The sequence below is a fragment of the Elgaria multicarinata genome, chromosome 7 (genome assembly GCF_023053635.1).
Source record: "Elgaria multicarinata webbii isolate HBS135686 ecotype San Diego chromosome 7, rElgMul1.1.pri, whole genome shotgun sequence".
In the NCBI taxonomy this organism is placed as follows: domain Eukaryota; kingdom Metazoa; phylum Chordata; class Lepidosauria; order Squamata; family Anguidae; genus Elgaria; species Elgaria multicarinata.
Genome location: NC_086177.1, coordinates 96,908,432 through 96,933,012, shown reverse-complemented (window position 1 = coordinate 96,933,012; position 24,581 = coordinate 96,908,432). Strand labels below are relative to the sequence as shown.

Below are 24,581 nucleotides of genomic sequence, written 5' to 3'. Positions count from 1 at the left end.
AAGAAGGTTTTTCAGGTGATTAATCAGAATCAGACTCTGAAGTAGAAGAGTCAGTGCCAGAAACAGGCCAGCCTGTACCAGTGGGGGAGAAAACTCTCACGGTCTCTTCATCAGCTGGGAGTGAACCCTCTCCAGAGCTTATCTCGTCAAGGGCAAATAATACACAGTCAGTGGGAAGCCAACATTCTTCCGAGGGGGAGAGCATGGAGAGGTTAGCCTATACTAGAGTACGCCACAGACTAAAACAGGTGGATCTAAAGGAAGGCGGGAGAAAGTCAGCCCGGCTGGTGTCCCGTCAGAAGCTGCCTCAGAACTAGTCTCTCTGAAGTTAACGTGTCTTGGGAAAGGGCTTTCCATACTTCTTGAAAGGACAATTGTCTTGCTTAGTTTGCATAGTTTTGCCTAGGGGAAAGTTCCTATTTTTTATTATTATTATTATTTTATTTATTACATTTTTATACCGCCCAATAGCCGAAGCTCTCTGGGCGGTTCACAAAGAGATTAGACTCTCTTCAGGTGGGAAGAGATGTTTATTGTTTGAATAAAGCTGTGTGGATTACTTAGCAGGCCTCGTTATTGCGTCCCAAGAAGGCAGGAGGTTTTGAGAAACAAGTCAGAATCATAGAATAGTAGAGTTGGAAAGGGCCTATAAGGCCATCGGGTCTAACCCCCTGCTCAATGCAGGAATCCAGCTTAAAGCATACCTGACAGATGGTTGTCCAGCTGCATCTTGAATGTCTCTAGTATGGGAAAAGCCCACCACCTCCCTAGGTCATTGGTTCCATTGTCACACTGCTCTAACAGTCAGGAAGTTTTTCCTGAAGTCCAGCTGGAATCTGGCTTCCCGTAACTTGAGCCCACTATTCCGTGTCCTGCACTCTGGGTGATTGAGAAGAGATCCTGGCCCTCCTCTGTGGGACAACCTTTCAGGTATTTGAGACTATCATGTCTCCCCTTAGTCTTCTCTTCGCAAGGCTAAACATGCCCAGTTCTTTCAGTCTCTCCTCATAAGGCTTTGTTTCCAGACCCTTGATCATCCTCGTGGACTTCTGTAGCCACAGAAATCACCTAAAGATATTATCAAAATTTAATCTGCACAAATGGTCTGCCTATATTATATCAAAATGAAGATGGCTTTGTTAATTTGTCCAAATATTGCCCATTATTTTCTCTTTGAGTAGGGCAGAATCTACACTACTGCTTTATAACAATATTGAAGTGCACTGACAACTGTTGGGGCCCATGACACATTCCATATACCATTTTCAAACTGCTTTCATAGTGTTATATCCTGCTTGGTATAAATCTGGCCTCAGAGAGCTAGGCTACCGAGCAGGGCAGGGTAGATAGGACAAGACAATGGTGCTGTGGGAAAGTTTAATTCTAAACGGAAGAAAACAGCCAAAGCACTGCAGATGATAATTTTTTTTCTGGGATGTGGGGTTTTAAGATCGCTTGGGAGACCAATAGGAATCATTTTAAATTAATTTTACTTTTCTTTAGTGATTAAAAAAAAGGGGGAATGGAAAACATTAAAATCTCTGAGAGCACAATCCTATGCGTGTTTTAGACAGACAAAAGTCCAAAATGGAGAAAGCGTCGTCACGAACAACCTCGATAGCGGGTCTTCTCTGTAGCGGCACCCACCCTCTGGAAAAACCCTTCTTCGTGTGGTTCGGGAGGCAGAAAATGTAACGTCCTTTAAACACCTCCTGAAAACATATCTTTTTAGACAAGCTTTCCCTGGACTATAACGTATTCTGGTTTTAAATGATATGTTTAAAGTTTTAAATCTCAACTTGTTGTATATTATGGTTTTAATTGCAAACTGCAGAGAGAGCCTCAGCTATTGGGCAGTATAAGAATGTAATAATAAATAAATAAATAAATAAATAAATAAGTCATCCTCACAAATAAATACTTATCTCAATTATGTAAGACTTGAAATTGACTTCTCTGCAGTGACTTAGGACCTTCTGGAATCTTGACTATGATGGATTGGCTCCATCATGAAAACTACAGCAGCCACCAAAATGTACCTTCAGACCTGCAGCGTGCTCTGACATTAATATTTCTTCAAGTCTTGCATTAGTAAGTTTATTGTGGGCAATTTGTCCTTAGCAGAATACATTGTGCGTGTCTCTCCCTTCCGCCTGAGAGCTGTACCTCTTCTTCTTGTTTTCTCTATTTGGTATTCTTGTTTAAGCTGTGGATACAAAGATCTTACTATCTTGGACAAACTCGAAGAACAATACACAGTGCAACTTCTTGTTTTTATTTCTTTCCGCTCCCGATCTTAAAGCGGCCCTTTGACTGGAATTATTTGCAAAGAGGGCTGTGCAGTTTTGATTCCTATGGCTATTACAGAACTGTGTTCCTGTTTTTAAAAAACTTTGCAAGACAGATGGAAAGGGTTGGCCTATTTTGTTATAAATGCTCTGACACTAACGATGATACTAGAATAAAGAGGTTCTTCCAGCATTTAAATAAACACAGTTTCAACAAACTGTATCAGTTATACCACAGTGAGGGTACAATCCTATGCATGTTTAGAAAGAAATAAGACCTACAACTTCCAGGATGATGATGATGATGATGATGATGATGATGATGATGATGAATGCACTTAATCAAGCCTTATACTCATGGTGGCCCACAATACAATAACAACTACAAATCATAAAATACAAACCAACAAGAGAATACTAAAAAGAAAAGAAAAGGCAATTCAAACATTGAGTCCAAATTAGGAGAATGCTCCCTAGAGTAAAATCAGTGTGGAGCCAGTGTTGTAGTGGTCAGAGCATTGGACTAGACTTGGAAGATCCTGGTTCAAGTCCCTACTCCATTATGAAGGTCACTGGGCCACCTTGGGCTGATCACTACCTCTCAGTCTTACCTACCTCACCGGGTTGTTGTGAAGATATAGTGGGTGGGGCAGAACCATGTACACTGCCTTAAGGTCCTTGGAGGAAAGAAAGGATATGAATGTAAATAAGAATCTTCACCACCAACTGAAAGGTGGACACTTCCTAGGAAAATTGAGAAGGCCGTGACAGTCGTGCCCACTCAGTGCGCCTCAGATAGCAAAGAAACATGGAGGAGGGTGTCTGTGGCGTTACCCACATATCTATTCCCTTAGGTATATCTGGGTGAGTATGTCTAGAGAGTGCAGAATGTTGGACTGAGTGGGTGTGGCTGGTGATGCTGTGGAAAGGGGGGAGGAGTCTATATATGGGGGAGCTGAATGGTTTGAGGGGTTCGGTCAGTGATTGGGTTTGGAGGGTAGATGTGTTTAGCTGTGTGATTTCTTGTCAGGAATTGTGTGAGGAATGAGTGAAAATAAGATCATAAGGACTAAGGATTGGTATTATTAGATTTGTTTCTACCAGTGTTCTTAAGAATAGGCAGGAGTTGAACAGAATTTGAAGGAACTAAGAACTGTAAACAACAATAAACATTTTCTTTATTTTGCTACAATAAAACCACATGCCAGTTTGGCTGTGTCTCCTGCTCTATTAGTTCATAAATAAACACATTACATTAAACCTTCAGCCTGCTATATTCGCAGAAAAGCCTTTTCCAAAACTCCTTACCTTTCCCCTCTGCTATAAGGGAAAAGTTATACATTTCTTTTTACCCTTCCTCAGGTAGTTAAGTGGTGGTGCTTAGCCTGATGGAGGTGTGCATGTCAAAGCCTTGGTGGCAGTGTGGGTGGGATCCGAAGTAAATTTCTAGTCAGTTACTGTGACCAGGAATTACAAAGAATCTCTTTTTGGTAAAAGGTTCTGTGAGATACAGGCCTTAGCTAGACCTAAGGTTTATCCCGGGATTGTCCCGGGGTCATCCCTGTTCATGTAAATGACACACAGGGGGTCCTGGGAGCAGGCAGGAATGACCCCGGGACAATCCCGGGATAAACCTTAGATCTAAGTAAGGCCACAGTTACTTCCCACAGTGTCTGTCAGGGAAGTTTACTGCCTTCTTTAAAGTAGGACACATGGCCAGTATTGTATATTGTCTTTATATGTTGGCTATTTTTATGCTTCTATGGTTTTAAATTTTGTGCATTGATTTTTTAATGTTTAATGTTTTAATCTTTGTAAACTGCCCAGAGAGTTTCAGCTATGGGGCGGTATAAAAATGTAAACCATCATCATCATCATCATCATCAATGGGTGATGGGAACTCCAAAGCCTAGGTGCACCACTGTCCTGCAGACTCACTAGCCCTATGTCTGACATTGGGGGTGTCTTTGAAAACAGTATAGAAATGTCATATTATCCAGAATGCAGCTGCAGAGTGGTTATTCAATCTGGCAGATGGGAGAGCATAATGATATCATCTGTACCGGTCACTAATTTCTTTGAGAATATGATTCAAATTCTAGTTCTGACCTTCAAAGCACTAAACAGCCTGAGAACAGAGCAGTTGAAGGATCACCTCACACCATAAGGATCTGCCCAAACTCTGAGATCAATGACTGAACCCCTCCTCTGTGTCTCTACATTGATGTAGCCCATGGGGACAAGTGGCAGGGCCTTTTGTGTGATGGCACCAAAACGGTGGAAATCCCCGCCAAAGGAAATTTGCCAGGCCCATGACTGCTTGCCTATCAGCAAGCAGCTAAGACATTTCTTCTCCAACTGCCTTTTTTCTGTACGTTTTTCTGAACTCGTTTTATGTATGCTGCTGTTTGTATTATTTGCTGATTTTATAGCTCTAATATATTGTTTATATTTTTAATTGTTATTCTGGAAATTTGTATTTGTTTGCCACCTTGGGTAAAAGTGTGTGTGTGTTTTTAAAGCCAGGATTCTGTATGTGAAGTACAGGAAATTGCCAGTTATTCCAACCTTAAGAATGTAATCCTATAGCTAGTTGCCTGGGAGTAAGTCTCATTAAATTCAATGAAATCTACTTCTAAATAGGCATGCATAAGATTTTGGTGTAAAGCCCTAAATTCCAATAGGGAAAATCCTTATGCATGTTTAGACTAAAAAAAGTCCTACAACTCATAGCATGTCCTAGCCAGCTAGCCTTATTTGTCAATAATGAACTGGACAATTGACTAAATGTTGTCTCACCCACCCACTAATCAAATGCCAAAGGTAATTATCATTGGAAGTCACGATGGTAACAACATTTACCTTTTGTTAAGTTTAGGGATAGGAGAACAAGCAATTTTCAGCTTACCAACATTCTCCAAAAATCATTTTTAATCTTATTTCAGCTCACTCCAATTTTAGTTATTTTACCTGTTTTTTTATTCCTTTGAACAGGAAAAATGCAATCGCAAATTCAGGAATTTGTGAACAGTTCTCTTTTTAAAAAACCCCAAAACTGTTCCTGTTTGCATTCAGGATTGTGAACAGGCCAAGTTTGCATGATTTGTGGAAAGAAATTAAATCCTCATATACCCCCTAGCTAAAATCCCAATTTATATTTGGATAATATATAGCACAGAAGTCATTTTGATAATCCCAAGATTTCCACCTGTTTTTTTACATCGATCAGGCAAACGCTGTGGCAGAACAACTGCACAAGGTTATTATTTTTCTGAGAGTTTGGAATGGGAACATCTCCAACTTATAACAATTAATATTTCTAATAGATTGCAGGTGTGCCTAGTGGTTTCAAGAACACATTGTAAAACCACCTAGCTTCTTGCCCCAGGGGACTCATAATCCATCACAAGCATCCGCATTACAAAGGGCGGGAGACAAGTTCAACAGCATTGTTTATTCCCAAGAGTAGGTGTGATCTCAATTGCAGAAATGAGGCCGGCAGTGGAAGCTTCATGGAAGAAGTATAATGTAAAAGGTGTCTTTATGTCTCCAGGATATACCAAACAAAAGTGTTATTTAATCTCCGATTTCTACATTGATTCCTTGTACAATCTGGGCACAAGATTATTGCTTTGTGCACCCCGTCTCTTTGAAGCTACAAGGGAGGCATACCAGGGTTTGGTTTCCTTTGGGTGAAAGAGCACTGTTTTGTCCAGAGTTTGGTTTTGAAAGATTATTTATTTTATTTTAATTTTATTTATTATAGCACTTTTATCCCATCCTTTAGTTTAGCCAGAAAAGTCTCTCAAGGCGACTTCCAAAAATATTTCTTAAGACAGTCCCTGCCCACAGGCTTACAGCCCCAAAAACATGACACGAAGGGAAAGAGGATTTGTATTTACATATTGTGCTAGATTTTATTTCCTCATGCTTTTAGTTTGTAAGTTGCTTTGGTGGAAAAGTACAAGTATTAATATAAATAAAATATGTATAAATGTAGGGAGGAAGGAAAAGAATATTTCAGTGTTCAAAATACACATGGCCAACCTGCAACCTCAAGTAGCACAACTGATAAGGAATTTGTGGCACAACTGGACAGGAGGAGGAAGGCGTGTGGGCCAGGCTGTGACATAGTCAATTGGGCTGTCTCTCTGGCTGTGAGTTGTGTCCCATATGATGACACACGGCTTTGGCAGATTTGTAAGCGAATGGCATTTTATTATTTATTTATTAGAACATTTATATCCTGCCCTACGTATATCACAAGGATCTTAGGGCGGCGTAGAGATAAAATCATACATATAAAGTAGAACAATAAATATACAATTCTAAAACAAATTAAACCGTTAATATATTAAAACCAATATGAAATTTTAAAACAGTAAAAGCCAATTAAAACAAGACAGTGTGCAGGCTGGTGGATTTAGCTATCCAAGGCTTTGTTAAACAGCCATGTCTTAACCTGGCACCGAAATGAAGCCAGTGCTGGTGCCAGTCGAGCCTCCAAGGGGAGGGCATTCCACAGCCGGGGTGCCACAACAGAGAAAGCCCCCTCCCATGTCCCACCATAGCGTATATCTCACGTTGTTATATTTAAAGAGTTGTAGACAGAAATTTATATGAGCCTCGTGTGGCGCAGAGCGGTAAAGCAGCAGTTTCTGCAGCTGAAACTCTCTCCACGGCCGGAGTTCGATCCCAGCAGAAGCTGGTTTCAGGCAGCCCGCTCGGGTCGACTCAGCCTTCCATCCTCCCGAGGTCGGTAAAATGAGTACCCAGTTAGCTGGGGGAAAGGTAATAACGGCCGAGGAAGGCAACGGCAAACCACCCCGCTATAAGGCCTGCCAAGAAAACGTCAGCGAAAGCTGGCATCCCTCCAAGAGTCAGTAATGACTCAGTGCTTGCACGAGAGGTTCCTTTCCTTTCCTTTCCTGACAGAAATTTAGCACGTATTTTTAAACTGACAACACTCTTCTTGCAGATGAACAAAATCAGCCTCAAGCTCAAAGCTTTGAAAAATACGTACGGGAAGTTTCCTTAATCTTCCGGCTAGAATTCCATGGGGCTCCTTTGTGTGGCGATTTAAAAATAAAAATTAAAAAGCCTGGTTGAATCAAAGCATTGTTCTTTATTTCTAGTGCTGTGCCAAAAAATGGCTTCTATCCCCGAGACGCCTTTCTTCAAATTAAATATACATAGCTTGGTATTTCATGGGCACCCAAAGAAATTCAGACCATATAGTGGAAGACTAGAGAGAGAGAGAGAAGAAGAACCCATTATATATGTTTAATATTTAATAAATAATAATCCTCTCTCCCAAATAATATTTGGTAACATTAATTTTGCTCTCAGATTTATTCCAATTATTTTGCATGTTAGCAATTTCAGTGAAGTCGCTTTGGAAGCTGATGGTCCTTTAACTTGTCAAGATTTCCAGTTCCAGTCAGCTGTGGCTTTTTCCTCTGCCCTGCACCCGTTGCCTCTACCTGTCGTCTCCTCTAATTTGACAAAGAAGCCCTCAATCAAATAGCCCCACTCCAGGTCGCTGCTAAACCTTGCAGCATTGCCTGCTGGGATTTGTAGTTCTCTTTTTTCCTTAGGGGTTTAGCGTGCCGGAGGCATGGCAAGCAGCTGCTCACTCTTCCTGTCCCTGGGGAAACTGTTCCTCGTGCGGAAGCGCTGGGTGTGTGTTGCAGAGCGAGGTAGCCCAGGAACCAACAGACGGGGCATTGTGTTGGTTAGCTTGCCCTATGAGCTAAGACTACATTTCCCAGCCTGCAGCGGGAACGGGGCTAACCCTTTCTTGCTGCAGGTTGATCTTCTTGGTTGCAGATGAGCAAAAGGGAAAACAGTGGAGGGAGAAAGAGAAGGAAGGAAGGAAAGAAAGAAAAAAAGAAGGGGTGGGGAAGAGGGGAGGAAGGAGGAGGAGGAGAAGTAGAAGTAGCATCTCTTGGCAGGCGAATTATGCATGCACTAAGCGAGCTCTGAGAGAATGGCTGTGGAAGGTAAGGGCTGCTGTTCTCCTGCCTTTTCCTTTTGCAAAGCCTGAGGTGCTCCCTGCTCCTGCACCCACCTCCGCTGCTCTTCCCTTTGCACTCACCTGAGGGGGGCAAGCACGGAGGAGAAGCTTGGCTGGCTAGAAAGGGGGAAAGCATCCGTCAGATGGGGGTGGTGGAGACTGGGGAAAGGAATAAGGAAACCGGCAGCCTTCCTCGCCTGTGCAAAACGAGCAGGGCTCCCGGTAGGCTTGGCACGCAGGCATATCGGCATGAATGGACACTTACATGCGGAAGGAAATGGGTTACTAGGGTCTGCAAGAAAGGGGTCGCGGCCCTCTCTCTCCCAGCACTGCATGTCAAGAAGGCTGCCATATCCGTTGAACCATTCCACCTGATCCAGGCGAGAGATCTCTTGCGATTTCCCAGCGGGTTGACCCTCTCCCTCTCTGCAAGCTGAGTTTCAACCCTCCCTCCTTTTGAAAGCAAAGCTGCTGTTTTGTTAACCAGAAGCCCCATCCATGTTTCTGCATGCTATTTTCAAATGTACATCCTATGAAGCCCTATTTCTCTTTATTGGTCGACCCCTCCTAGTTAAGTGATTTCAGCCCTGTCCTTAATGGTTGCTTTTGGTTTTTTTAATGTCTGCATCGCTTTTCAGCATCTTTTCATCATCCAACTTAACAACTAGGGCTTTGCCTGAGCTCATAAACCTGTTTGGGGTTTTTTAATGCTAATATGCTTATTTTTTTTTTTAAAAAAAGGCTAACGTTAGGACATGTGGAGTTGTTAAATAGTGCTGTTGCTAATGTTCAATGTCTCCTTCAGTTTTAGCAGTGTAAGCTCTGAGGAGGCCTGATTTCCACCATGTGAGGTGCGCTCTTCTTGAGGCCCATGCCACATGTATTTGAAATGTTAAACACAAAAGTAGTGTCCAGTGCCTGCTAGTTGCTAGTTGAAGAGAGTTTGAAAGGCATGAAGCAGAGCACTGAGTTCTCAAACTATTCATGATGACTCCTGAGGTCAAAAACTTATTGGGGGTTCTTTTGTGAGAAGTTCAGTAATGGTGGACGGGCGTTCTAAAAGACAACCTGCCTGTCATTACTGATAACTCCTCAGAAATGTATTTTAGCAATGAGAGTTGTGTGTATTCTAGGTTACAAATTCAGTTCTTGTAAGGTGCTTATGTGGCTCAAAAGGCCTGTGTGCTCCATCAGCCTAGGCCTAGTATATGTCGCCTAGTATATGCCCCAGAATCCTTTGCAGCATGGTGATTCCTTAGCAGACAGGTCAACATAGAAAGGATCTTCTCAGGGTAGAGGATTTGAAAACCACTGGGTTAGAGCAACAACCTTTCCCTTTCCAGTAATGATATAGGGAAGAAAAAAAATGAACTGGATATTTTTAACCCAGTAGTTTTCAAACTTTCAGATCTTGGAGTGGAAGTTCACCTGATAAAATTACTAAAGCTCCCCCCATACTTTCCCTCATGGCAATTATCTCTTCAGGATGTGATGCTGTATTAAATCCAACACACATTATGTTGCTGTGCCTGAGACTCTAGATCAGAGCAAAACAAATCATAATCGTTAATATTATTTTAGTATTGTGATTCTAATAACATACTTTAGCATTTCCCTTTCTGCTCTTGACATAATTTGTTACTGAAATACTTTTCATATCTCTTTCTGAAATTTAACTCCATCAGTCTCCCCCATTCACTGCCTGTCTCCCCTGCCACTAACATCCTTAAATATTAAATGAAATGCCATAGAACTAGCTTTCTAGTGTTAGTTTTTTGCATGTAGTTCTCTTGAAGGAAAATAAAAATGAAGGAGGCAATCTCTCAAAACTTTAATTTTTAAAATACTGTTTTATTTATTTAAAGCCATGGGGACAGGATCCAATAGGGGCTTTGTGCAATAGGGTCACATTTCTGCTCATTTTCAGGGCTTGCCCTTGGAAGCGCTACATTGCGGCTGCAAGAGGTAGGGCTTGTGTGTGAACTGCAATCAGAGCTGCTTTCTGCACATGGATTGGAACTGGCAGTGGTGGTCATGTGTGCAAGGGCCCTGTTGGATACTGCCCTAAGGTTCCTATAATATACAAGCACTGAATGCATAGAGGTCTGAAAAGGAGCCAACACATGCGGGGACATTGTGGGTATGGCCCCATTCCATACTCATTGGTAGCCCTTGTGTGTTCAGGCAAATGCCTCAAGAGGGCTACTCTTAAACTGAATTCTTATACCCACTTACTTGGAGGTAAACCCCATTGATTTTGCTTCTCAATAGACATGTACAGAATTCTGCTGTTAGTGTCCTAAATTCATTCCTAGGGGGAAATAAATATCTAGAACAGCCTTCCTCAACCAGGTGCTCCCCAGATGTGTTGAACTACAGCTTCCAGAATCCCTCACCCAGCATAGCAGGCTGGAACTTGTAGTCTAGCATATTTGGAGGATACCAAGTTGAGGAAGGCTGATCTAGAACTTCATATGGATTGTACTGTACATTTAAAATAATTTTTATCACACTTTTGCATGCCACACAGGCGCTTCACAATCTCAAGTTAAAACTGCAAAAAATAAAATGAAATATCTAAAAACCAAAGTGAACTAAAACATAACTCAAAGCAGCAGGGATGGGTGGGTGGGAAGAATAAATATACAAACTCAAAGACTCGGCAAAAAAGGAGTTGTACATGACCATGTCATCCACCTGAATCTATGAAACTTCAGGTCAATACACATACATGTACTTCATGTGGTGACTTATAAAACAATTTCATGCATGTCTACTCAGAAGTGCATCCCACTGAGTTCTATGAGACTTATTCCTGTATCATATTGCAGCCTTATTACTTAGTGGCCACAGTCAGATAATCAGTATCTTGGCTTAATTACTGAAGATATGAACGAGCCTTTCGTATAAGCTGAAAACCAGAAAGTCTTTCATTAGCCCTAGTTTCCTATTTAATCTGAATTGGAGGACTGGTTACCAGCTTCAGAACAGGGATATTAAACCATGATTTAAAGTTGCTTTAGTATCCTGGCTAGTTCTGAAGATGGCAACCATCGTTTCCAGTTCACAAATGTGATGCTTTGCAGCTGAAAGTGTGAACTAATTCCATAGAAAAGTGGAAATATGAAAGTGCTGTATGTGGTGATTGATTCAAACAAGTAACCAGTTGATGTTACAATCAGTTCATAGGAAGAACGCAAGAAAGCCCATGCTGGATTAGTCCAAGGGTCCATCTAGTCCAGCATTCGGTTCACAAAATCCCATGAAGCTGATTGGTGGGAGATCCAGGACAAATAAAAGGAAGTACTTCTTCACACAGCACATAGCTAAATTATGGAACTCACTACCACAATATGTAGTGATGGCTTTAAAAGTGGGGTTGGATAAATTCCTGGAGGCGAAGGCTATCAAGGGCTACTAGCCCTGATGGTTGTGTGCTATCTGCAGTATTCGAGGCAGGAAGCCTGTGTGCACGAGTTGCTGGGGAACATGGGTGGGAGGGAGAGTGCTGTTGCACCATGTCCTGCTTTGCTGGTCCCTGGCCAACGGCTGGTTGTCCACTGTGTGAACAGATTCCTGGACTAGATGGACCCTTGGTCTGATCCAGCATAGCACTTCTTATGTTCATCCTTCCGTTCATGTTCCCCAGCAACTGATATACATAGGTATACTGCCTCTGAAACTTGAGGTAGCATATTGCCATCAGGACTAGTAGCCTTATCCTCCAATTCAGGTAGTAAACATGCATGCGTGAACTTGCCTTTGTTGCCAAGGCTGCTTGTTTGCAATCATGATGTAAGAATATTTGCCCTTAAAAGTTTTCTGTTCTCTCTTATTCTGGTTAAGAATTGGCTATTTCCCCATTCCTTCTGCTTATGGAAGAGTTTAATCCAGAACATGCAATTGGTTTTGTATATCCTGGTTGCTTGAATCAAACTGATAATACCCTTCTGTCCCAAAGGGCAACAGGAAATATTTAAGGCATGAAGAAATAAAAACAAAACAGACACCCCTTGGCCTTCAAGCAGGGGCTTGCAATGGGGGAGAGGGGCAGAAGGTTTGCAGGGAAACGTGAAATATACAGTCATTCCCAAACTGCGTGCTGCAAGGAGGGTTGGAAATAGACCTTGAAAGAGCAAAGCCACTACATTAGAACTATACCAGGGACATTGAACCTCTTTCAGCCGCAGGGCCAAATTCCATTTCAGAGAAGCTGGTGGTGGGGGCATTCCAGTAGTGAGTGGAATGAAGACAAAATATCTAAAATGCCAGCACATTTAAGCTTAAAGCTCTTCCTGCCAGTAATGAAGCCTTAGGAGAGGCAGGAAACAGGCTGGGAGAAGGAGCATGGTCTTTGGGGAACAGAACAGTGAACAGAATGCTGGACTAGATAGACCCTTGGTCTGATCCAGCTTGGCTCTTCTGATGGAAACGTGAAAGAGGTGGATTGGGACTGCTAGCAGGCGGGCCAGATTTGGCCCCTGGACCTGAGGTACTGCATCTCATCACAATACTATTTGGAGTCAGGAAGCCCATGCACTGGAGTCCGCAAGTATTATTCACCAAGTTTCTATCCTTGCTACCATTTCCTCCAGCAAGCATAGAGGGATGAACAGAAAGACAAAGTCTTTGTTCACTAATGCAAAGTCCTGGATCAGAAAACAAAGCAGGGAGAAAGCCTGCTGTTTCTCTTCTCATCTGAATTGCAGCGCAAATGAGATCTTGTCGGAGGCTGCTGGGTGGCTGTGTTTCTCGCTAGAGGGCAAGGGGAACTTGGCCCCTGTGAGCACGCAAGTGTCGTAGTTGGCTTCTGGACATCCAACATTAATCTCCCCTTTCTCTGCCGATATATGGGAAATGATGTCATTCGGAATGAGGAAGGAAGAAAGGATTCCCCAAGGTTGCTTGCACTGTGGCTGATGTTCTTGGGGGAATCCCAGGAGTATCGCCTTGACTCAAAGGGTTCTGAGTAAAAAGGTGTGATGCTGGAAGCAATATTAACTGGTTTATCCTGCATTTGCCAGCAAATTACCTATGGCATGAGTCCCTGTGTTAGATGAACCGCCCAAAGAGCTTCGGCTATTGGGCAGTATAGAAATGCAATAAATAAATAAATAAATAAATGATAAAGTATGCCTCTAATTTTAATGGAGCAAAACAGCCATGCCCCTGGTTTTGACAGTTTGGGAAACACTAGGTTGGATAATATGTACCTTATGTACCTCAACACTCTCTGCAACAATACAAGATCAGGGTTGCTTTCTCTAAGAATGAGTATAGAATCGGCATTGTCTTGATTTAGTGTGCTTTAAAGGTGTTTGTATTTCTTATTTTACATTTACAAAAGGCTGATATGGGAGGCAGTTAAGAAGAAGTATACAGGCTGTCTTTAAATATAAGTCCATTGAGATGGCTGCCAAGGTAGATCTATTTTTAGGCCGCACAGTTTCGACAATGTTCCTTTAACTGTTTGTTTCCTTGTAGTCAAAGTGAAAGAAATAGGTCAGAGTCAATGGTAAAGAGCTTTTTGATCTTTGTTGGAATCCTTGAGGATCCCCCCCCCCCACATATAACAGCTGAAGAGGAATTGTGAGGGTAGATAGACTTGGATAAACATATTGTTGCTAAAACTGTGAGACAGGCTAAGATAATACCAGTAGGGTATTTAGAGCAGGTATCTCCATAGAGGTTTGCCATTGCCTACTGGTGGAATGCTGTAGAGGTTGGTGGCTCTGATTCTAGTGGGGCAGTGAATCCGCTTTGAGTTTCAGTCAGAACCAATCAAAACTCTAAAGGAAGCATCTTAGATAGCTCCTTTAGAGTTCTGACTGGCTCTGACTGAAACATAGAGCACATCTACTGCCCCATTGACATTGGAACCACCAGCTTCCACTGATGGAATGTAGGTGGGCAGAAGATGAGCAGGCAGCTAGTTGGACACTGTGTGAACAGAATGCTGGGTCTAGATAGGCCTCTGGCATGACTAGATTCAGCATGGCTCTTCTTACGTTCTTATGGGTATTGGAGATGTGTGTACCACTGGAATGGGGCTGGATTTCAGAAGGCATTGTACTGACAGAGCTTGCAGGAGGCCTGAGTAGGGCTGGATACATAGGCAAAAGCAGTAGTGTAGCTTGGTAATTTTAAACCCAGGTCTTAATTGTCTGATGGGGGCTCCCTAAAGATGGCACGTATATATATATTCAGTTGCGAAGTGCACAAGATTTTTCTTTCACCCCTCCAACTGCCATTCCATGCTTTACAACCGATTCTACATTCTGAGCATGTGCATTTTTGCATTTTAAACTCAATTAAGCCCTAGCACCATCAGGACTGCAGGAATAAAATGGGAGTTTGCTTCTGCTGCCTTTGTCACCTGCTGCTCCATGAGTGGTCATTTGGGGGTGAGGCTGGGCAGTGGAGTCCTGGACCATGGCTCCAAGGTCCAGCCCTAGCTGCAGTGCTGGACAAATGACAGGGAGGTTTGGGAAAGAGGTATAAAGCTGTGCTGGGCAGGGACTTGGAAGCCAAAATCTGGCCCCTTTGCCCAGGCAAAGATTTGGGTGTTACATACGTACAAGTGGGACCTGCAAAAATCTGTTGCAGAATGGAGTGTTCCTGTTCAGTGTTCCAGCCATAGGTTACTCCATTCCATTCTCCTCCAGCCCACTCCAGTTCTCTGTTTACCCCCAAAACAGAAAGTTTACATTCTGTGGTTGCTGAGCATGCTTAGTCCTCATTGGACTGTTTTGGGTTTTGTTTTCTCCCCCATCCCGCCCTGTCGGGTTTTTATTTTGCTAAAGACTTTTTGTACTGCAGCAAATCTTGCTTTCCCCCCAGGCATACAGATATCACCCTCTTGTTTTGGCTACACTTCTAGCCCTGTTTTGGATGAAGTTCTCTTGGCATTCAAGAGCCTAGTCAACAACCTCCCTACTTCAGGCATTTCCCTTTTCTCAGTGTCAGGGTTTTGGGTGGGGTGGGGTGGGGTAATTTCCTAAAAGCTCGGGCCGAAAGCAGTGAATTTGATCCATCCTCTGCCTTTTTCGTTGATTGCTTATTCATACAATAATGGTCCTGTTCTCTTCCCCCCTCCCTTCAGCACCTTATTCAGCTTGCAATTCTGGGATCAAATTAAAAACTGCGTTCTGCTCTTCATTCTTCTCAGGATATGTTTTGCAAGACAACATGCAGTGACTAATCACTAAACATGCAGTCAAGACTAGGCAACAAAAGCAGTGATTAGAATGCTTTATTTTATTTTAAGTTTGAAAAGGCCCACTGCAATTTTGTGTAAAATGTTCTTTTCCAGAGAGTTACATACATGCTGCCATGAGTGGCGTGTTCCTGTAGTAACAATGAAGCAGGGTGGCTTTAAGAGCAGGATCTAATGGTATGAGTAAACTGTGAGAGGTAAGGAGTTACTCCCTCAGAAGGAATTTTCAGAGTCTAAAAAGCAAATGAACTAGTTCAAGGCACAAAAGGAAGGATCAACAGTTTGATATGAAATGCAAAAATTAAAATAAACGAATACAGGGTTAAAATACAATAATCAGATTGCATTAAGAAAACAAAAACAACACACACACACACACACACATACACAAAGGCAAAATTTAGTGTGTATTTTTGTTTGTTTTTTAAGCTTGATCTGATTATTAGGTTGATTTTGACTCTGTACTCATATAGATATATCTATGCTGGTGTAGTGTTGTGGCTAAGAGACTGAGGCCTTAGCTAGACCTACATTTTGTTGCGGGGCAGAGGAGGGAGACCTCGCGTTGTGAATAACGCGAGAGGTCGCCCTCCTTTACGCGTAAGACGTGACGACCTCAAGAAGAGAGGCGTCACACCCGCCATTTTTTTTAATTCCTAAAGGCCAGCAGTGCACAAGCACTCCAGCAGGAAGGTAAGGTGTTGTATTTTTTTTTTTTTAAAAAAAAATGCTTTCCCCACTCCCCCCACCCTAACCCCAATAGGCACAGTGCGCCTGAGGAGCGTTGCACCCTGTGTTTGGCTCCTTGCAAGTAATCGTGCGGAGCCGGCTCAAGCTGTGGCAACGGGCCACACCTTCTGCAGTTCCGGGCTCAGCCCGGGACCGTGGAAAAAGTGGGGCCAAAGTGTGGGGCTGTATCCCAGGGCCAAGGAGGGTTGATCCCTGCCTGATCCCGGGATCCCCTGTATGTCATCTGGATGCACAGGGACGATCCCAGGGTTCGCCCCGGGATAAACGCTGGTCTAGCTAAGGCCTGAGTTATAAATCAAACTCCCAGTTTGAGTTCCACCTCTGCCATGAACTAACTAGGTGTCTCTGGACAAGCCAGGCTGCTTTTGATTGGTTTTCTTCATTCTGTTCGGTATATGTTTTGCAAGAGAACATGCAGAGACTAATCACTAAGCATGCAGTGATGACTGTGCCACAAAAGCAGTGATTGAAATGTTTTGTTTTATTTTAAGTTTGAGAAGGCCCATTGCAATTTTTGCATAAATGGGCTCTGTTCACATCCCCAGGCCTCCATTTCTGGCATATTAATACTGACCAACCTTCCAGGGTCTTTGTAACTAAGGAGTATCATGAGATAATGTAGCTGGCGTGCTTTGAATATTCTATAGCAGCATTGAAGTGCTACATTGTTATGGTCATGTATTCATAGAATCATAGAATAGTAGAGTTGGAAGAGGCCTATAAGGCCATCAAGTTCAACCCTCTGCTCGATGCAGGAATCCACCTTAAAGCATTACTGACAGATGGCTGTCCAGCTGCCTCACCTCCTTTGGCAGGGGCTCGTGGAGAAGGACCCCTGAAGATGATTTTAGACTCTGGGCAGGTACAAATGGGAGGAGGCTTTCCTTCAGGTAACCTGACTCCAAGTCGTTGAAGGAGGAAGAAGGACTTCAAGTGGATAGAAAGTTGGAGCCATGCATGTTGCCCTGCTCTCTGTCTCCAGGTGCACTGCTCCCCTTTCTGTGTTGAATCTGGCAGGTCTGAACAGGAGCTGTCCATGCATAAATGAGCTGGAGCCGTGGACCCTGCATAAATGAATATGCCTTGCCAGTGTCCTTGTGTTATTAGTTTTCATGCATCAGGTAGCCCTCTGTTGATGGGGAATATAAATCCTTTAGGAAGTTGAAAGGCAGCTTTATTATGCTTTGGCTTTTAGGCATCTCTAGGAAATACGATGTTGTAGCAAAAACTTGAATTCCTAATCCGGAAAAGCAGATTTGCTGAGTGAGATTTGTCTCCTGCTGTGAGATAACACAATGCAGAACACTTGTTAATCTTCACTTTGCTAATCTGTAGGGGTTATTACCCCCTCCCCCTGCCACACACATGCACACTGCCCAGCCCAAGACACTGGTTTAAGTGTAGCTTACTATCATTTGAGCTCTCACTGTCCAAGATCTATTTTTATTTAATTTTCTTTTTATTGTTTGTACATGTTTGCTTACTCCATAACACATACAGAAGGAGCAGGAGCTGGTATCTAATAGGGACAGGAGGGTGCTGGAAGCATGAAGGGTCTACTTGGACTAAAGAAAGAGGCTAGAAAAAGTGCAGGAAAGGGCATCTAAAATGATCAAGGGACTGGAGTATCTCCCCTATGAGGGAAGATTAGAACAGCTGGGATTGTTTCGCTTGGGGTAAAAAAGAGGCTAAAAGGAGACAGATAGAGATTTACAAAATTATGCATGGTGTGGAGAATGTGGATAGGGAAACATTTTGCTCCCTCTCCCATAAAACTACAACCCAATGGTGTCATCCCATGAAGCTGATTGGTGGGAGAGTCAAGACATATAAAAGGAAGTACTTCTTCACCTACACATAATTAAACTAAGGGTTCACCACCACAAGATATAGTGATGGTCATTGTTATGACCTGCTCACCTTGAGACTCCTTTTTACCTTTTTCTTTAAAGGATCCCAACCATGAAAGGAGTCGGTGTAAAGCTCCCCACTCTGTGGATTAATCTTCCCACCTCTGGGCCTCTCCTTTTACTCTCCCACTGGTTCTGTGATTCTCTGATCCCCCTTTTGGCCCCACAGCAACCAGCTTGGCACTTTGTGCACCTTTTTATTCACCTTTTACTTTACCACTGCCACCATATAAATCAGTACCTTTCCTCTGGTACTTAAAAAATCCAAGCCAGTGTGAAACAATAACTTTTATTTAACAAGAATTTATTTATTACATTTATATTTATTTATTACATTTATATACCGCCCCATAGCCAAAGCTCTCTGGGCGGTTTACAACAGTAAAAATGGTAAACATGCTTGGTCTGATCCAGCATGGTTCTTCTTGTGTTCTTACGTTCTTAATGTAAATAACTTGACCTGAGGAGATACAGGTTGTTGCTTCAGTATTAGAGAAAGGATGTTGAAGTGCAGAGCAGGTGGAAGGCGGCTTGTTCTCTGGGGTCTAACCCTAAGGATGCTTGTCTTTGGGACCAGAGTGCCATGGTTTGAAGATTATTCCTTATTTATTTATTTATTTATTTATTTATTTATTTATTACACTTATATATCACCCCCCTAGCCAGAGCTCTCTGGGCAGTTTACAGAAATTCTAACATTGAGATAAAAACGAGTATACAAAATTTAAAATTCTAAAACACAGAACATACACACATAAAGCATTAAAAACCGTTAAAAAAACTAAACATGTGGGTGATTAAGATATGCTGCCATATGCCTGGGCGAAGAGGAAAGTCTTAACCTGGTGCCGAAAAGATGGCAACGTTGATGCCAGGCGAGCTTCGTCAGGGAGATCGTTCCATAGTCTGGGGGCCACCACCAAAAAGGCCCTGTCCCTCATTGCCACAGTCTGAGCCTCTCTCGGAGTAGGCACCCAGAGGAGGACCTTAGATGTTGAACGTAGTGACTGGGTATATTTACATTGGGAGAAGCATTCTATCAGGTATTGTGGCCCCAAGCCGTATAAGGCTTTATAGGTCAAAACCAGCACCTTGAATTGGGCTCGGAAACATACAGGCAGCCAGTGCAAGCGGACCAGAGCAGGTGTTATATGGTCAAAACTTCTGGTTCCTGAAATCAATCTGGCCGCTGCATTTTGCACGAGCTGCAGCTTCCGAACCGTCTTCAACTCATAACTTATGAGTTATTGATGGGTGAAATTCAGGTGGTTCAGCATGCTGCAGCCAGCCTATTGACTGATGCTGGTTACAGGGAGCATGTGACTCACTTGTTACAACAGCTTCATTTGTTACCCATCTGTTTCCAGGCACAATTCAGAGTTCTGGTTATGACCTATAAAGCTGTATATGAGTTGGGACCAGGCTAACTGAAAGAGTGCCTTCTGCCATAGCCTTCAACTCCTACATGGCTGAGGGACCTGAGAGATTTTGGGAGAGGCAGCCTTGGAAGCCAAGCTCCATGGAGGGATGCATGAGGGTCTTCCCTGTAGTGGAGTGACCAGTATCTCACTGAGCTCAGAGTTACCTTTGATTGACATCGAGCCTCCAGACCCAGGGCATAATAGCCTGGAATTGCTGTACTTCATACATGCACCTTTTATGGAGCATCTATGTGATGTTTTAATCCAATCACAGTCCTCTTGTGCTTTCCTGTCTTTTTCTCAGACTTCTGAAAGTCCAGCTTTTTTCCTAAAGAACTGGAACAGCAGCATAAGCATGGATAATCCTTAGTGTTACTCTTGTATCTCTTGCTAGAGCTGTGTTCTAAGTGTGTGGGTAGTGTCATATTGGACAGGTGAACTCACCACCACTCAGCCCACTTTCACTGTTAACGTTGTAGTCAGCCCCATCATATTAACATTTTAATTAATGTTTTAATTAGCACTCAAATCAGCTACATTTTTTTTTAAAAAAATCACACAGTAACATTCAAATGAAAGTGTTATTGCACTAATTAAAAAATTCATTAAACCCCTCCCATCCTGCTATCTTTCTGTCACTGGTGTTTTAGCGCAATGGGTTTTGTTTGTTTGTTTTTGTTTTAATGATCCGAAGATTCCCAAGGAAACAGTGTAACGTTTTAAAACAATTTTGTGCAAATCTGTAAGTAATCACACAATTGTGCTTAAGGGTGCAATCCTATGTACATTTTTGTTGGCGGCAGCTAGACTGGTCATTGCTCAGTTTTAGAAGTATTTAAAAGGAGTTTCATTGGATGCTTGGAACAGTCCGGTTTGGAAGATTGCCTTAACAGAAAAATTAACAAATAAGTTACAATGGGCGAAAAGAAGTAGGAAACGTGATAAAATTTTCTGTGGATTGGTATCAATTTTTATGTATGTTGGTAACACTCAACTTCATAAAACTCTGCTTGTAGCATATCAGTCTTTCCAGTTCATGTGAACAATATATTCTGTATTTTTCTGCCTTATTATGGTTATTGATATGCATGGACTATTGAATGTTGTGGTGTGTGTGCTGGGAGTATGAAAAAAATCCTAAATAAAATATAGTAATAATAATAACAACAACAACAAATAAACATGTGTGGATCGATAAGAACAGTTGTTAATGCTAATTGCAAAAAACAACAACACAGCTACCTGCATTTTGGGACTTTCCCTGGGGGCGTGGCTATGGGGAACGTCATGAGACTGCCGGCACTTCAAAATGTCTCACTGCATCACTGCTCCTTGGATGCCATCTTGCCTCTGAGCTGACAAGTAGGGAAGGACAGATGTGGCCTTTGGACTTCCAGTTGCTCATCTCTTGTCTAAGGAGATTCCATTCTCTTTAATTCATGTGGGTTGGCCAAGCAGGGACAGCATCCTTCCCGTTCTTGAAATAGTGATTTCGAGCCAAATTAATTGATCTATCAAGCAGGGACCAGATGGATTCTGCTGCATCTTTCTTTTCCAGTGCCAACAAAGTGGGGGTGGGGGAGAAACAACACTTCAAAGTATTGGACACTTACAGTTTGTTCCACAACGAGTTTAAATTGAATTATTTGGATTAGGGTTGATTTAGGCCTATTGATTTCAATAGGACTAATCAGCTTAAATGAAAAATAAAAATAAAATAAATCACCTTCACTTTGGATCAGAAGGACCCAAATCTGGCTTGCATTGATTTAAAACCTGAGTAGTTTTCCACTTAATAGTCCCCCAGACCCTTCCAGACTTTCAATTAGATATCTAGGATATAACTGGAAGGATCATTTGTATCAATTCTTCTTTTATTAGGGATGTGACAAACACCCTGGCTCGATTTAAATTACTGTATAACCTTCGCCTCTCTGGGGAAATTGTGAATTGCTTGGCTAGTGGCTTTTGGAAATGGAAGAATTTAATGTCACCTGCAGCCATTGTGAATCCATCTGCCCCCCGCTTGACTGACCAATTAGTTTGGTTTGGAATCTCTATTTTTGGCTGGCTTCTGAGGTCCAAATGTGCCCCTCCAGAGACCTGCTACGAATGCTTCGATAAGTTCTCTCAGGCAGGAACTCCTCCAGGGAATGACATGCATGGCTTAGGGTTTAGCATCTGCTGTAAAGGAATAATAATCTAAAATCACGTTCTAGGTGGCTTTCAAGCCTTCTTTTGAAAATGGGATAATGATAACAAGGAGCATTCCAATAATAGATGTTTGGATGGTGGGAGGGAGCAACTTTATATGTTCCCTTTGCTTCTGTTTACAAGGGATGCTCCCTGCTTTCTGTTGCCTGTCTGTGATAAAACATTGACACTGTTTCACACATTGGGGGGTACCTTTTAATTTTTTTGTGAGAGTTGACAAGGAAATCTGAAAGTGCCCCATTAAAACCCTCTGTCTGATGTGAAAAAGTGCTGAAGCACCTAGAAATACTCTGATCCCTTTCCCCTCTATTATTATTATTATTATTATTATTATTTATTTATTTATATAGCACCATCAATGTACATGGTGCTGTACAGAGTAAAACAGTAAATAGCAAGACTCTGCCGCATAGGCTTACAATCTAATAAAATCATAGTAAAACAATAAGGAGGGGAAGAGAATGCAAACAGGCACAGGGTAGGGTAAGCAGGCACAGGGTAGGGTAAAACTAACAGTATAAAGTCTGCACAACATCAAGTTTTAAAAGCTTTAGGAAAAAGAAAAGTTTTTAGCTGAGCTTTAAAAGCTGCGATTGAACTTGTAGTTCTCAAATGTTCTGGAAGAGCGTTCCAGGCGTAAGGGGCAGCAGAAGAAAATGGACGGAGTCGAGCAAGGGACTCTCCTCCTTGCTTTTGAATTTAGAGACAGAAAGGCTCTTGGCCGGCTGTTCAAGGCTGTCCTGATCTCTTGGCTCCTTTTCTACCATGGTCACATGTTGCTTTTTCCTTGAACACGTCTGCTTTGCGTTTAGGAACCAGGCTGTGTAACACAGAAATGAAGGTGCATCACTTCATTGTTTATCACCTAAGTCCCCTGACTGGGCATTTTGCAAGGGTCAGGGTATACTCGGGACTTTCCGAAAGGTCCTTGGGAGGGGGCTTAACAAAGAACAGAATGCAACATTTTGTACCGGTCATAGACTGCCAAAATATGGCATTGTTTATGTAAGAATGTTTTTCGTTTATGGAACATGTATAGGACTTGTGATCAGTCACGGAAGGGTGGAGGGAAAGGTATGACTTCATCAGAGCAACTTTGATGAGTATAGAAGTATGCTGATGTGGATGATGGGCAGAGAGTTCAGTCTTCAGCTTGCTGGAGGTGGGCTTCTCTCCTACACGTGTAGTTCTAAATAAAGCCTCTGAATCTGGACCAGTCTGGACTCGCTCCTTCCTTACTGGATATGGGGAAATTTCCCTGACAGAGTTCACACACTATATATTCATTTACTGTGTTCATATAGCTGCCCCAAAACACGCGTTCTCTGGGCAGCTCACAAAACAAATGTGATATTTTGATAGAGCATGTAAGGCAAGAAAAACTAACACACAATTAAAACACTGGTTTTAAAACTGAGATGCCCAGACTTTCAGACATAGATTTATTGATTTATTGCATTTCTAAACCACCCAATAGCTGAAGCTCTCTGGGCAGTTCACAAAAATTAAATCCATTCAAAGTATAAAAAAAACAGTATAAAAACATGATATAAAATGCAATATAAAAGCACAACCAGGATAAAAGCAGCAGTGCAGAAATACAAATTTAAAACAGCCAAGTTAAAATTAAATTTATACTGTTAAAATACTGAGAGAATAAAAAGGTCTTCACTTGGCGTCTGAAATAATATAGTGTAGGTTCCAGGCTAACCTCATTAGGAGGTCATTCCACAGCCGGGGTGCCACAGCAGACCTCCTGGTAGCCACTTGCCTCACTTCCTTTGGCAGTTATATGAAATGTCTGGATGAACTGGAAGGGCTTCACCTGGCACCAGAAAGACCATAAAGATGTTGACAGATGGACTTCTCTGGGAAGTCAGATCCATAACCAGGGTGAAACATACTCATCACAGTTCTTCATGTGTTGGTCCCAGGGATCTCTGGAAGTTACAACTCTGAGTGAGCAGCATCTTGACTGCAATGCATGTAAAAGGTTTTGGATGCAAGTTAGTGTAGTTCTTCTTTTCCAACCCCCCTCCCTATGACCACCTATCCAGATAGTAAATGATTCTAAATGTGTTTATGTTGCAATTGTTCTATAACACATGCAACCAGATCCATTGTGGGACCAGGAGGATGAAACTATAGCTCGGTGGCAGAGCATATGCTTCACATTCAGAAGGCCCCAGTTTCAGTCCTTAGCATAGAATCATAGAGTTGGAAAGGACCTTAGAGGTCATCTAGTCCAACCATCTGCTCAGGGAAGGATTTACAACGCAGGATACAGCTAAGGATATCAGAAAAATCTGCAACAGAAACAAATGGGTCCAGATTTCTATGGATCCAACCCGCAAATTCTGCAGCTAACTGAGTCACACGGAATCTGCAGACCTGCGTATTTTTTAAAAAAACTTTCTGGAATTTTGTGCAAATTTAGTCATTAAAGAAAAGTAAAATAAAAAATACCTGCTGAAAATGCGCATTTCTCCTGCAGGCTAAAGCACGAAACTGCTCAGTTTAGGGGGATTTGTGCATTCCCACAAGTGCAAACTTCCTCAAATGCAAATTTCTGTAAATGTGAATTTGTGCAAATTTAGGAAATTGAAAAAACCCGGAAGGAAGGAATTTTACAAAATCCATCCATCCCTTGCATTTCTATCAGGTGGTTGTTCAGCAACTGCTTAATTACCTTTAACTAAGGAGAGCCCTCCTCCTCCTGAAGCAGACTTTTCCACGGTCAAACAGCTCTGCTTGAACTCTTGGACA

The 24,581-nt window shown here is 42.3% G+C and overlaps 1 protein-coding gene across 1 annotated transcript in view; it reads left to right on the top strand.

Annotated features, from left to right (window-relative positions):
* The first annotated feature begins 8,195 nt into the window (after window positions 1-8,195).
* Window positions 8,196-24,581, top strand: part of SAMD12 (sterile alpha motif domain containing 12) — a 223,624-nt gene continuing 207,238 nt past the window's right edge. Inside the window, exon 1 of the mRNA XM_063131091.1 lies at window positions 8,196-8,290. Coding sequence (XP_062987161.1) covers window positions 8,278-8,290 — 13 coding nt within the window. The 5' untranslated portion in view covers window positions 8,196-8,277. The remainder of the gene's footprint in view (window positions 8,291-24,581) is intronic.